Source organism: Astatotilapia calliptera, chromosome 9 (genome assembly GCF_964374335.1).
Source record: "Astatotilapia calliptera chromosome 9, fAstCal68.1, whole genome shotgun sequence".
Lineage (NCBI taxonomy): Eukaryota > Metazoa > Chordata > Actinopteri > Cichliformes > Cichlidae > Astatotilapia > Astatotilapia calliptera.
The window spans coordinates 25,048,746-25,062,164 of NC_137430.1; the positions used below are offsets into that span (position 1 = coordinate 25,048,746).

Genomic DNA, 13,419 nt, shown 5'->3' on the forward strand with positions numbered 1-13,419 from the left:
TGTGTTTGTGATGTCGTACAATAGGAGTCCAAAGAAGAAATCAGGCAATCCCTGCTTCATTTTTCCCGTTTCTTTCTTTTTCCAAACTCGAGACAGCTGTCTGTGCCCTTATCTGTTGGCCTTCTTGTTTCCAGTACTTGGTCCCTTCTTCATCATGAGTCTTGAGAAATGCCAAGCTATGACTGGCCAGCGACCAACTTGTAGTTTGTGCTGTCTCTGCCAAGGCACAGCAAGAAATTATGACTTGTTTTTGACTCAATCGACAGTGTGACCATCCTGTCAGACAAAATATTGTGCTTTCTGCAGGCTCGATATGAAGCAGGTGGACACAGAAGATGAAGCTCGGCTCATTTGTAGCGGATCAGAAAACATAAATGTGATGTCTTTATATTTACAACATTTTGTAATAATTTAGTCTCTGCTACATTTGATCGTACCCAAATTACTTGTTGTTATTCAGTGGATATCAGTGTCCTGCTGCAGTACAACTTGCATAAATGTTTCAATGTGTTCCTCTGGGTGTTTGTTGGCGTGTCACCTTCCCTGCTGTCATTGCCATTTACAATCTCTTTGCAGTATTCAGGCGGAAGGTCTAAAGGGAGAATAGAGTAGCTAGCGGGGCTTCCACCTTGTGCTGCGTGTGAAGTGGCTGCTAAGAGGCTGCGAACAGGGAGTGCTTTGTTTGTCCGGTGGAAGAAAGCGGTGCCTCGCATTGAGAACCTCTCTGTGATACCCCGAATAGAGAGGGAGGACAGGAAGAAAGGGTGTATGTGTTTTTGGATGCGTTCTCCTTAAATTCAGTCTCCATTGCATAATTTGATTTCACGCAATTCACCCAGAGGCACTGAAAATACAGCAAGAGAGAGTAAAGCCTCTCTCATTTACCTGCGATAGATGTCTGATTCAATCATAGTTACATCAAGTTTTTCATGAGTAAGTGTTAGATATGGAAAGATGGGACATGATGGAAAAACAAAGTAATTTATCAAGAAAGACACCTGAAGAAACTCAAAGATGGCTCTTGGCTACTATTTTGGTCAACACTTTCTATTAGAGGTGATGACGTACCTCTCCTCTGCTTGCATGGTGAAACAGAGAGCAGAGGAGAGAAACTTGACCAAATAAAGATATTAACTTTTACGTATTTCATTTAAAGGCAAAATTGATGAGCCATAGAATTACTGGAAGAGTTACAGGTCAGAGAAAGGGGAGAAAGAACCTAGTGAATATAATAATGTATCTTAAAGCTTCCAGGGTAAGTAGATGTTACATAAACGCTTTTATGCCAATACTTTTGGGTGGTGGTGAGTCTGCAGTGTCATTATCAACTCAGTGACATGGCTTCCTGTTCTTTGCTGCTCTGCTCACAGTGAAACAAAGAGCAGAGGAGAGAAACCAGCGCAAATAATCAGCACATGATGCAGCAGAGACAAACTGAGCTTAAATGAAAGAAAATATATTAGATTATTACGATGAATATGTGATTTTTGTGATTCTTTATTTTTGTTTCAGCTCTGCTCTCATTATTTTCACAATGGTGGATTTTTTTATTTATTTTTTTGTTTGTTTGAAGAAAACTACACAGTATTCACATTTTCTTTAATGGGAGTGAATTAAACCAACATTTATAGCTGTTCTAATTGGCTACATTTTGGTGAAAAAGACTATTAAATAACAAAAGACATTTGTTAACCGATGTACAACATAAGGAGTTAAAGATTTTGAACGTCTGCAGTATGAGCAAAATTTTGACGGTAATCTTCTTGTCTTTTTAAATAAAATGACTCATTTTTTGTAATGCTTACATTTGCTAAACGAAGACGAGAACGAAGCAAAGGTAATGTCGGTAAATTGAGCATGAAAATATGCCACACTGAAAAAGACGGGCACATACTTAAACTCACATTCTGACCTATAAATAAAGACCTGGTGATTTGTGTGTGTATATATGTGGTTATGACCATTTTTAGTGGCACAGTCTTAAGTTCTCGTGACTCTTGACTGATCGCATCGGGGAAGAAACTCAATCTTAGGCCACAAATGGAGGAAACTGTGATCGTTAAGACCTTTTAAGATGGTGCGAATGCAGCATCAATACAGCACAACAGAGTAAAATGATATCAAAATAAAAGGAAAAGTGCAAGTAATTAAAGCCTGTAAACTATTTAGATGAATTTAACTTTTTAGCATTTATCCTGTGAAACTGTAGATTGCACTTGCATTATAGCACAAATCGATCTGTCAGTGTTGACTAATCTAATGAAAATGATCCTTTGACAGTGTTGTAATAAATCATGCCGTTATTGAAAATACTTTACTGTTTGTTTTGCCAGCTCATATTTATTTGTAGTGATTTCAACCGCTCTGTCTTACATTTGGACCTGGCTTGTGTGCAGACTGAACTCGGTGAACGCAGTGAATGCAGAAAGCAGCTGATGCGCGCACACACACGCACGCACAATGAAAACTCAGTTTGTTCCCACAGCTGTGAGGTTCACTCAGATGGTGTTTCTACAGTTACACAATATTCTTATCTGATCACATGAGCCAGCCCATGTTTGTGTTCAGAGTCGGATTCGGTTTGTGTTTATGAGGCCAGGTTGGCACACTTACTGTTTCAGTTATTTGTCATTTCAATCGTCATTCCTCGCATGAGCAGTTGCATGCCTTTACAGTCCACTGCTTGTGTGTGTAAAAGGCTGTGATAAGAGAGCATGCATGCTAGGAATTAAGGTTGTGTCTGTGCTGCAGTGCTGACTTGCTGACCTCCTGTTGAGGAAGAAATGGCTTCGCTCCAAACAGGAACTGGAACCTTCTCGTTCTGTCTGCGTTTCTGTGTGCTTCTTGTTTCCTGCTGATCCCTCTGCTCGCTCTCTCCTTTCTCTCGCCTGGTGGTCTACTTTCCACTCTTAGATATTTACACGTTTTTCTACATGACTGTTCAGTGGATTATAGTGATGTGGCAGGATCGGCGGTCAGATCCTTGTGTGGTCTCTTGCCTCTTAACAGCAGTTATTTAAAATATGGGGTTTGTATTGGAAGGTTTGGATTCATGAAAAAAAAAAAAGGGGGGGGGGGGGGGGGGGGTTAGAAAATGATTCTGTGGAAAGAAATTTACAAATCTGTGACGTCTAAATGAAGTTAGACCTTTTTTTGTAATTCTATTGATTAAATCACATTGACATCTTTTACATGTCTCTACAGATTCACAAGCATATAACCAGTAATTGAGTGTCTTTGTCCAGTAATTCAGCAATATTTCTGAAGCCTTTGTTAGTCATTATGTTTAGCAAAATGCAATGTGATTGCATTGGAGATTTCAATGTGTCTTTGATAGATTTATTGACTGTACATGCTCACTTTTAAGGATCTCTGAGTGGACTTTGGAAACTATTGTGCTATTTTTCTTGGCATTCCTTTACACTGCAGTTTGTGGGATGTTTTTTGATGGCTGAATAAGTTAATTGTGTTGCTTTGTGACACAGACGCAACTCCACATCATTTGCACTAAAGTTTCCAAACAGTGGATAATGACGATCAGCTTGTAGGGATCACCTTCTGTTTTGCCAGACATTTGGTTTGTGCTTCTCTAACCTTTTATCTGTTGTGTATATATTCGTCTTTTGACTTGAATACATCCTGTATATGTAAAGCTGCAGGGTGCCGGGAACGGCTGTAACTGCCACTCACAGGCATGACATCCAGCAGTGATTTAGGGAGCGCTTAATTTGCTCATGCTTGTGTGTCATTGGCAGAGCTTTTTAAATATCGGTCAGTTGTGTTCATTTAATTCTGGTTGGACAAAATTAATTATGATTCTTACAACCCAGTTGGAATCTTCTCACATTCTCATGGATCATATCTTGAGTTAATGTGATTTGACTCATAAAAATAACATTTATAAAAACGTATAAACAAGTCTGACCTGAAAACAGACTTTTACTTTTGCTTACGTAAGAGCAAGCATTAAAAAGAAAAAAAATGGATGATCTACAAAAAAATTTGTAAAACACAAAATGTAGCAAATTTTAAAATCAATTTTGTTGATCAGCTCATCAAACCTGTAAGAAAGGAGACCAACAGATCCTGTTTTTTGTTTTGCTTTAAAAGAAATCTAACTGCCCCTTTGGGAATAAAGTGAAACTTTTCATTCTGTTTGGCAGTTATTAAATTTTCCCCTTTTTAATTGAAACATGTTTGTTCTATAAAATATTTAAAAACAAATCTTTGCATTTGAGAACCTCAAGAAATAATTGTTTGTCATTCTCGCTAAATAAACAATTTCAGCGTTTAATGATTTTTCTGTTAATCTCATATTTTCTGTTGTCGCATTTTTCTCGTCCTTGTAGCGTTTGTAGCTTGAATGCAACGTGCGACTCTGTCCTGCATGGGTGGATGTTAAAGGGTGGATGTGTGATGATGTGAAATAACTGGTGACTGAGGTTGTTTAGTGATTCATCAGCTTCTCTGCTCTGTGGTTACTCCTCCTTCCTCACTAGCAGAGTGCCTTCTCATTATTACCAGTGCATTCTTTCCCAGCCAACAACTGTCCAGTTGCATCTAATCATTGCACCTTTGTTCTGCACCACAAGAGCAGTGTAGGGAATTGTTTGACACCTTTGCATCAACACGGCCGATTGGGAAATGCTTTTCCTTCACTTTTCCTTTCATTTTGCAGCTGAGTCTCAGTTTTAGGTGTTTGTTCGTCTCAATTTTGTCTACCTCTTAGTCTGGGAATGGTAAATACTTGCTCTCAGCTTTCAGTTTGTATGTAAACTTCAGCTCTCAGTCAGAATGCTGCCTTGGCTGCCGCCCAAGTGAGACTGCAAAGGCCAGCTGAGGTGTTTCCATATGTGCTGTGTTAGCAAACACCGCGTCGACCTTGGCATGCTTTCCCGGCTCATTTTAATAGTGTTTTTCTCTCTCTCTGTGTCTCTGAGAGCCTTTCTTCGAGGTTTAACACTTGTCCAATCCTGGCTCCGTCGTGTCACACGTGGGTTGTTAGATTCACCAGAGGGATCGGATTTTTGAGGGATATTTAACCGAAGCTGCCAAACTGAGAACTCCCCACAGTGCAGTTGACCTCCCATTTTGGCTCAGAGTGCACATGGAAGCTCTGGCATGCTCTGTGTCGCTTTAACCGCTCAGAGAAGCGGCCTCGCTGCAGGGCCGTTTTGGACAAATGTTAGACTCTACAGATGACGGGATTCAGATGTGCTGGCTGTAATCACGCTGAGAAACGCATTGGACAAAGGCATTTGCTCTTGTTCAGCAGCCGTTTTGCCTCACTGTGGATTTGGGAGTGTTGGATGGAGCTTCTCTTACAGATGAGGCTGGACACAGTTAGTGGGAAGCTACAGCTACAACGCAGAGTTAAGAGGTTCAAATCTAGGGCAAAGTCCTCAGGGCCACTGGTTCGCGATACTGATAACAAAGCAGAAAAATATAATACATATTTCTCAAGGAAATCAGAATATTTCCTCTGTTTTCCCCCCAGTGTTGGCTTTATCTTGTGAAATACTGACAACTTTCACATTTTCAAGCTCCTACGCTCTATTAAAATGCAGACTTTATTAACAAATAAAGCTGTTTCTGCACCAAAACAGCACTTTCTTTAACATCCTACTTTGAGGAAAGCGAATGCCCGTACAAACCATTTGTACTATGTCACAAAAGATTAAAAAAAAAAAAAAAACCCAAACAAACAAACTTGTCTTACATTTAAAGGAAAAGTTTGCATTATGGGACATTTATTTGTTTAGTTTCACAGGGGTTTTATATGACTGTAATGTGGCCTAAATTAACCCATACATGCATGAAGGTAGCCTGCACACATCTGATTCCAAATTAGACAGAATTAGGATTTAGATTAGGAACTTTTTAGACAGTTAATAAGTGTAATGATCATGAATCTGACAAACTTTTGTCATTATTTCACAAAACTAACTGCTACACAAAATGCCGGGCCTTATTAAAGTCACCAATGATGTTCATTTTGAACTACAATGTTAAAACAATCAAAATAATCCTTATTTATGTTGTACAGTTGCATGGCACTGCAGGAAACAAGCCCTTTAAACTCCTCTGCCTTTAAGGACGCTGTATTCTGATTGGCTCCCTTGTAAACATCTGCTCTCATTGACATCATAGGGAGCCAAAAGTAGAAAAAACTGTCGGAAACCTGAGCGTTTGGCCCACGGGCATTGCTTGCACGTACACTGACCTTGTTATTTGAAGGCTTGGCCATGTTTAATATGGGCATCAGCAATGAAAGTTTGCATATGTGACTGAAAACAAGGAAAAGCATAACAGTTCCACTTGAATGTGAAGCAGTGTTTTGTACACAATTTTTAAGCTTTTAAGAGATCGCTCACTTAACACCAACTCTTTGTTTTGCTTTCATTTGTTCCATCTTTATGTAAATGTCTAATAGTGTCACTGGCAACAGGTTAGATTGACTCGGGTAGAATTACACATCGCACAATTAAAAACCCAAGCCCAAGTTTGTTTGTTTTTTCTTTCAGCTTTACGTGCCAGTGTTGTGAGATTGATGAAATAATCCTTTTAAATGATGTATCAAGTTTTTTCATTGGCTTGCGTCCTGCTACTTCTCATATGCACGACTGCAGAGGTCGCTGATGAAACGCACTGCGTTATGCAATAAATATGGACTCCTGGCAGGCAGTTTTATATTGATCAATATGAATGAATATATTCATATTCACAGTCATTTTCTCAAATATAAATCACGTCAAACCAGTTTCTGCATTTCATTACTTGTGGAACATTCACTTGTGTAGCAAAGTCAAACTTTAATGCCAGGCCTGCGTCATTAAAGAAGGAAAGGATTATGCAAAGATGAGAAAGCACATCGACTTATACATGAGTAAATAACAGTTCTTCATCTGACACGATGGCTTCTCCTTTTAAAGCCACGCCTTATGCCTGATGCTGAAGTACACAGAATGGTTTATGGTTATCCATCTTGTGGCATCTGTAAGAAGTTATAGTTGATCACAGAAAAAGCTTGTAGAGCCTCCTCTGTTAGAACCACACTACAAACTAAAAGCAGTCATTTGCCTTGAGATTAACAAGTAATGCTGCCTTATATGGATTCTTTGGGAATTGTTTTGTTCTTATTTTAGGACACCGAGGGTTGGATTTTTAAGAGATCCTTGTGGTTTTGTGCCTTTTTAATAAAAAAAAAAGTTGTTTTTATTTATTTTTTCTTCCATTGAACAGTCAGTCTCTCCAGCCAAGATGAGCCTAATTATATAATTGTGAAACACAACCACAAGATGTCTTAATAGTACGTCTGAACTCTAGATCCTTTGTGAGCTAGTGTTTCCACGTTTCACAATAGCAACATTTTCAGGACTCTTCTGTCATGAAGTTATTTTGGGAAGTGTAGGAAATGGCCTAGGTCTGTGGAAGCAGACCTAGAAGCAGGAAAACACTTCATCATGAGATAGCTGCTTGAAGACACCGAGCATTGCAAATTGTTCAAATCTGCTCTTTGTAGGCGGGGAAAAGTGCTTTGCTGAGAGAGTGTATTTGAACATGGTCAAGATTTACTGGAGATGTAAGGCTGAAAAGAAGAGATGGCCTGATTAGGCTGTCTTCACCTCACTCCTTAATCTGCAGCAAGGCTGAAATTGAGGTTCAGATGTTTGAGTGAACGGCGTAATCGCACAGTACAACAAGGACCTCCAATGTCTGGACATCATCATCATGTAGTCCTGATTTATGGTGGGTAAAAATAGCTCTCATGGACTTAAGAACATAGATATTCTCTTCTCTCATCAGTTTACTGAATCATTTTATTCAGATCTTATAATTATCTGTAGCTGAAGTCTGTTATTAACTATTGACACATTTGTCTGGTCTGGCAAGCCACACACAGAAACATCGGTATGTAGGGTGTGTTTGTCTAGCTGTAGGTTTTTCCCCATGCTGAGTGTAAGTGCCCAGCTCATCCTTACTACGCCTACAGTACACGCTGGGAAGCTTTTTGTTTGTCCGTGCGTTTGTGCATAGTTGGCGTTTTACCGAGGATATCATCCTGCGGCCAGTCTGCCAAAGTGCTGAAAAGGCTGTTTTCTTCTCTTTCCAGTACGTGTCGAAGGGAAAGCAACTGTCTCAATTCCAGATAAAGTGTACTCGTTTTTAGTTCTTTTCTTTTAAGTCGCTGCTCAAGTCGCTCGCCAAAACACTGTGTGCTTGTCCGGTGGGAAGTTGTCAAGTTCCGTTTGTTCAAGATTTTGAAATTCCAACCCTAGACCTCTGCTTGGCCGTTCCCACTTCACTCAGAGATTTATGCCCCTTCTGCTGATCTCGTGTGGATACATTCTGTCAATGTATGACCTCCTTTCCCAAGTAGTCCAGCCTTCCCCCTTATCTGAGCAGTGGGCTGCACTGGCCTGAAAGAGGCAATAAGCATTCATTGAAAGTGGGGGTCGACTTAGATTTGAAGACCAGAAAGCGATGCGTTCTCAAAGTTGGGTATTGTTTTTAAATTAGAGGAAGAGTCCTCTACAGTGGGTGCTTAAATTATGGGGCCTCGGGTTTTATTAGTAGACTTATAATTTTTGTGTCAGTTGTTGACCAGTTGCTAAGTGAAATTGGACATAAAGATTGTACTACATCAAAAACCTCTGTGCAATTGCTTTGGTTACTAGCAGATAGCCATGGGCGTCCATAGTTTGCATGGAAGGACTGACTTGTCTGCAAACACTTACCAACTGCTCACCAAATGGTCATGAAGCTGTAAATGTGCGATGTAAACTGGAAATGGAAACCCTTGGCCTTTCTAAGTAAAAATTGTGCCTTAACACTGCAATCGATACATCTCAAAGGTCACAGCTATCCATATACCTCTTTGCGACCAATTTCACCTATCAACTGGCATCAATCACTGGTGAGCAGGCTGGGAGGGACATTGATCCAAAGCGATCTGTTGTTATTGGGTGGGCTACACTGACAGTTACAATAAGTTGTTTGCAAAGTTTTTTTGGCTTTTGTTGACGTTGTGTTGTATGTGTTTTTGTTTTTTTTATTTTATTTTTTTTAATGCAACCTACAGTGAAAGTTGAGTACACTGCATAATGCGAACATTAGCAAAGTAATGTTGATGAACCCAAATATTTTCTTTTGACGAAGCACTTGGCAACATTATGTCCATATTTCTGTATGGACATATTGCAAATCAATTTCCCATTAGGGACAATAAAGTTACCATTGACCAACAGTGGGGATGCTGCTTAGCAATGAAAACCAGGCACAGCCTCTACCCAAACGGTAACAATCTGGCTTCAAAATAAATAAATCCTAAATATTTAGCCACTGGTTGCTACTAACAACACAACAAGAATTTCTCATTGTGGCAAGCACTGCACAGACTCCCTCATATTCCAAAATGGGGAAAAAGTCTCCAAGTCTAACGCATTCTTGACTGAATGTGGATGACGCTGATGATGTTGGCAGTAGCTCCAATTTATGACCTAAATCCCTGCACTAGTCATAGATGGGTGACTCCTCTGGGTGTGGGAAGAACTACAGGGTTAAAAAAGAGAGGGGAAAAAAATAAAAGGATGCCAAAAAAAAAGAGGACTTCAAGGTGACAAATGAAAAGAGCAGTTCAATAAAAGCAGACAACGAAGTGGGGGGCACTTTAAAGTCCTAAAAGCCCTTAGATGATGGATAAGCCAAACACCAACTGCTCAGTGTTTTGGGAAAACAGCCGTAGGCCTGAGACATATGTGTGGCAGTGGTTGAGAGCACATGTGAATCATGCACCTTTCAGTTTGGCAAGACGTTTTCCACCCAGCAGATGGACCATTGGGATCGAGTAAACACCTTTTTAGTGCCAGTTGAAAAGTCAGGGAAAGCGTTTCACCGCTCAGTCGAGGGAAGAGATGGGCTGTTAAGTCGCAGTTGCTCAGATTTGGGTTCCCTGCTGGGAATGGGGTGAAGCCAGAATGCACTGTCATACTTAGACCTTTTTGTCAGATCCATTTAATGTTCTTTGGACAGTGGATTAGCAATGTGATATCCACGGGGTGCTCCTGCTCGCTGTGTGGAAGTTTGCTAAACAAGGTGGGTTCAGATTTACCCTTCTGTCAACACTTGTGTTACATCAGGGCTCTGCACTGCTGCAGCAGGGCTTGTACAGGATGGAGATGAACTGTTACGCTGCTTCTAACCTCCTGCCCCTGCCAGCTGCGATGACATTTGTCCGAACGCTGTTCTCTGATATGGGGAGTATGTACAGCCAAGAACAGATGCTTTCCCAGTTTAGCTGCTGCATTTCAACAACTGTTCTCTTTCCAGTTTCAAGTGAACTTTTCATGTTTTGTCTACTTCCTCATAGAAACTTATGGCAGTGTGCAACGCCTATGACTTCAGTTTTCTTTAGAATCAGTGGTGAAATGTGAGCAAAGCTGTTTTCGAAGTAAAACCAGGTCTAGATTGACTGAGCCCATCCCTCGTCCTCCTTCTCCCCTCTTTCTGCCTTGTTCCATCTCAGCCGATCACTGAGCTCCATCACATCCCCTGCAAATGGAAGCCAAATGGGCTGATTTGATTTTGGCCCAGTTGCTTTCAGATGATCATGATATATGACAATTTGGGAGTTATCTCTGAGCTGCATGTGGAGTCAAAGCTATTGGCTCAAATCCCATCATAATGGGGCTCTTATCCACTAAATTGTGCATTGGTTTGTTCGCAGCACAGGGAAGATATTGTCACTACAGTTCGTTTTTATGTCAAGAGCCTCTTGTATCCTGGCAGCTTGTCTCAGGTTAAAAAAGATGACTGTAATCAGCACTCTGTCATATCTCTTAATTCAAATAGACACAACAGGGCACTGGAACAGAACGGACGCTCCTTCTTTGCATGGGAAGTCTCTTAGGGAGCAATTATGCAAGAATATCTTTGGCTCTTATAAAATATTGATTGCTCCTTTTTTTTCTGCAATTTTGAACAATCCGCTTTTTTAATACCCCTGCATGTCCTGCAGGAACCTGCTATGCGTCAGTCTTAATAGATATTCGAGTTTGTTGCCAGTTCTCAGGCGAATATCTCGTTAGTGTCATAGTTTAAAATTAGATTTGATGTTACCCAGAGAGAGGGGAAAAAGAGAGATGTTGTTGGCGTGATTGTGCTGTGCTGAGCTACATATAAGCCATCCTGAGTGTTACTAATTCCCTCAACTCTGGGATGAATGATACTTGAGGGCTAAGTCTGTACATACAGTGGAGCAGTGCAGAATAAAGAGACAAAGCTCAGTCCAGCCTCAGATCACTTTGGCATGAAAGGAATCCTCTGTTGGCGCTGGTTTCTGACTCCTTCCCCTCCACGAGAGACCACCGTTTTCCTGGTCTGGCCTCTGCAGACATTGCGGCCTTTCATCTCCCATTGCAACAGCAGCAGCTGCTCCTGGGCTCCTTTTGGCTTGATGGGAGGCGTTCAATGTTTGGTTGTGTAGTGAGTACTTGTGAGGTTATAGCCGTGTGGATAAACATTAAAGGCCACAAAACAAACACCAAAAAATACACAAATGTGTCATAGACAAGCACAGATTATAATAAGGTTTGTGAAGCCCTGTTTGAAGCACCATTGTTAGACACAGCTACCTTCTACATAGTGCTAAGTAACAATCAAGTAAAACACTAGAACTGGACTCGCAAAAACTGGAACAAATGCTTTTATGGATGAGCTGTTAAGCAAACTTTGTTATTTGTTAGATCACTGCATTATCAGTGATCACAAACACAGTAAAAGGCGACTTACCCCTGTTTCAGCCTCTAATTTTAAACCTAAATAAAGTTTTGAGTGTCTGAGGAATTATAAAATGAATAAAGCGCTGGTGTATAGCTATAATGATGTGGTCTCATCTTTCCAAGCTGTTGCATCATCTCCCTCTGTATAATCTGTGAATCTGCACTGATACATCATCAGTACAGAAACTCAGTCTTCAACAAATCTGCATAAATCTTGGGTTCGTTGGCATCTAACATACCCTTGATATTCCTTATTTATGATGCTTGGAAAGAATAGAATATGACCAGAAATAAGTGAGCGGGCCCATAAACTCATTAAGAAAGTGTTTACAAAGGTCATCACTCAGGGCTGTTTTCCAGTAGACGTCTAAAGGACCAGAAGCCTTTTTCTGCAACCACAGGTGCCACCAGCTGCTACTGGCACCTCTGTGTTGTCATTTTCCATAGAAGAGAGAAAAAACAGATCTGAACTCCTGACAATGTCATTTCTGACTCTCTGAAAGTCTAGTTCTGGAAGTCTCTGGAAGTTGGTGCTTGTCTCGTGTGCACAAGCGATAGTCATCTGCCCAAATTTAGTAATACATGATCAAGTGTATTAAGAAATCCAAATTTGTCATGTCATTTGGAAACAGCCGTATAGGAGTGTGACCAATAAATGAAACAATGGGTCAGTTTCAGGAGAAAAGCAGCCACCAGAGGCATAAATGAAGCATATTGGAAGGACACGCTTCTCTGAAAAAGTGAAATTGTGAAAACAGGATTTAAATATATAGTAAATTTCAGTTTATTCTTCTTTTGAGAGATTTGTGCGATCGCTCCAACAGCTCTTGCAACCGTAAGTCATCTTTGCTTAGTGTCTGCGTGCTTTTACCTCGCTAATATGCTGAATTGCCGTGTTAGATTTAGATTAAGGCCCCACTGATGAAAAGCACAGCCTCATGATTTAATTAAGCCTTGTTAAGTTTTCTGTGTGACACACATCTTCACTTCTCTCATTTACAGACGGTGGACATCCATAAAGAGAAGGTGGCCAGGCGAGAGATCGGGATCCTGACCACTAACAAGAACACAGCAAGGACTCATAAGATCATAGCGCCGGCCAATATGGAGCGGCCAGTCAGGTACATCAGGAAGCCAATTGACTACACTCTACTGGATGATGTCGGCCACGGCGTTAAGGTGAGCAGATTTTTCTTGTTTTGTGTGTATGTGGCACTAATTTTCTGCTCGCATATAATATTTCCCTCTGCTCAGTCCATTAGTTTTCCCATCTTTTTTCTCTCCCTTCCCCCTCTTTGCTTTCTCGCCAGAGGTACTCCTATCTCCCTCTGTCTCCTCTCCCACTTTGTCTGTTTTTCTCGCTCAAACGGCGTCTCTTGTGCTTTCTCTTTCATCTTCAGAAAACACCCCTCTCTGACCCTGCAGGAATATGTTGCAGTGTGTGTTAGTGGGAACTGGTTCAGGAGGGTGGAGATGGAGATAAACTTAAAAAAAAAGCAATTACGTCATGTAGCTTTCAGAAAACAGCTCTGTTCTTGGATTGTTGTGATCAGAGACACATTTGTGGGACTTTTTTTTTTTTCTTTTCTTTTTTTTAAAGGCACTTTAGCCGCTCTCATAATCTCATTATGGCGATGAT

General features: G+C 40.6%; 1 protein-coding gene across 9 annotated transcripts in view; it reads left to right on the top strand.

Annotated features, from left to right (window-relative positions):
• The window catches only part of abi1a (abl-interactor 1a), a 50,153-nt gene that overhangs the window by 15,716 nt on the left and 21,018 nt on the right, over positions 1-13,419 (top strand). For all 9 annotated transcript variants that reach the window (XM_026180064.2, XM_080306101.1, XM_026180067.2 and 6 more), the window contains exon 3: positions 12,783-12,959. In XM_026180064.2, the coding sequence (XP_026035849.2) occupies positions 12,783-12,959 (177 nt within the window). The remainder of the gene's footprint in view (positions 1-12,782; positions 12,960-13,419) is intronic.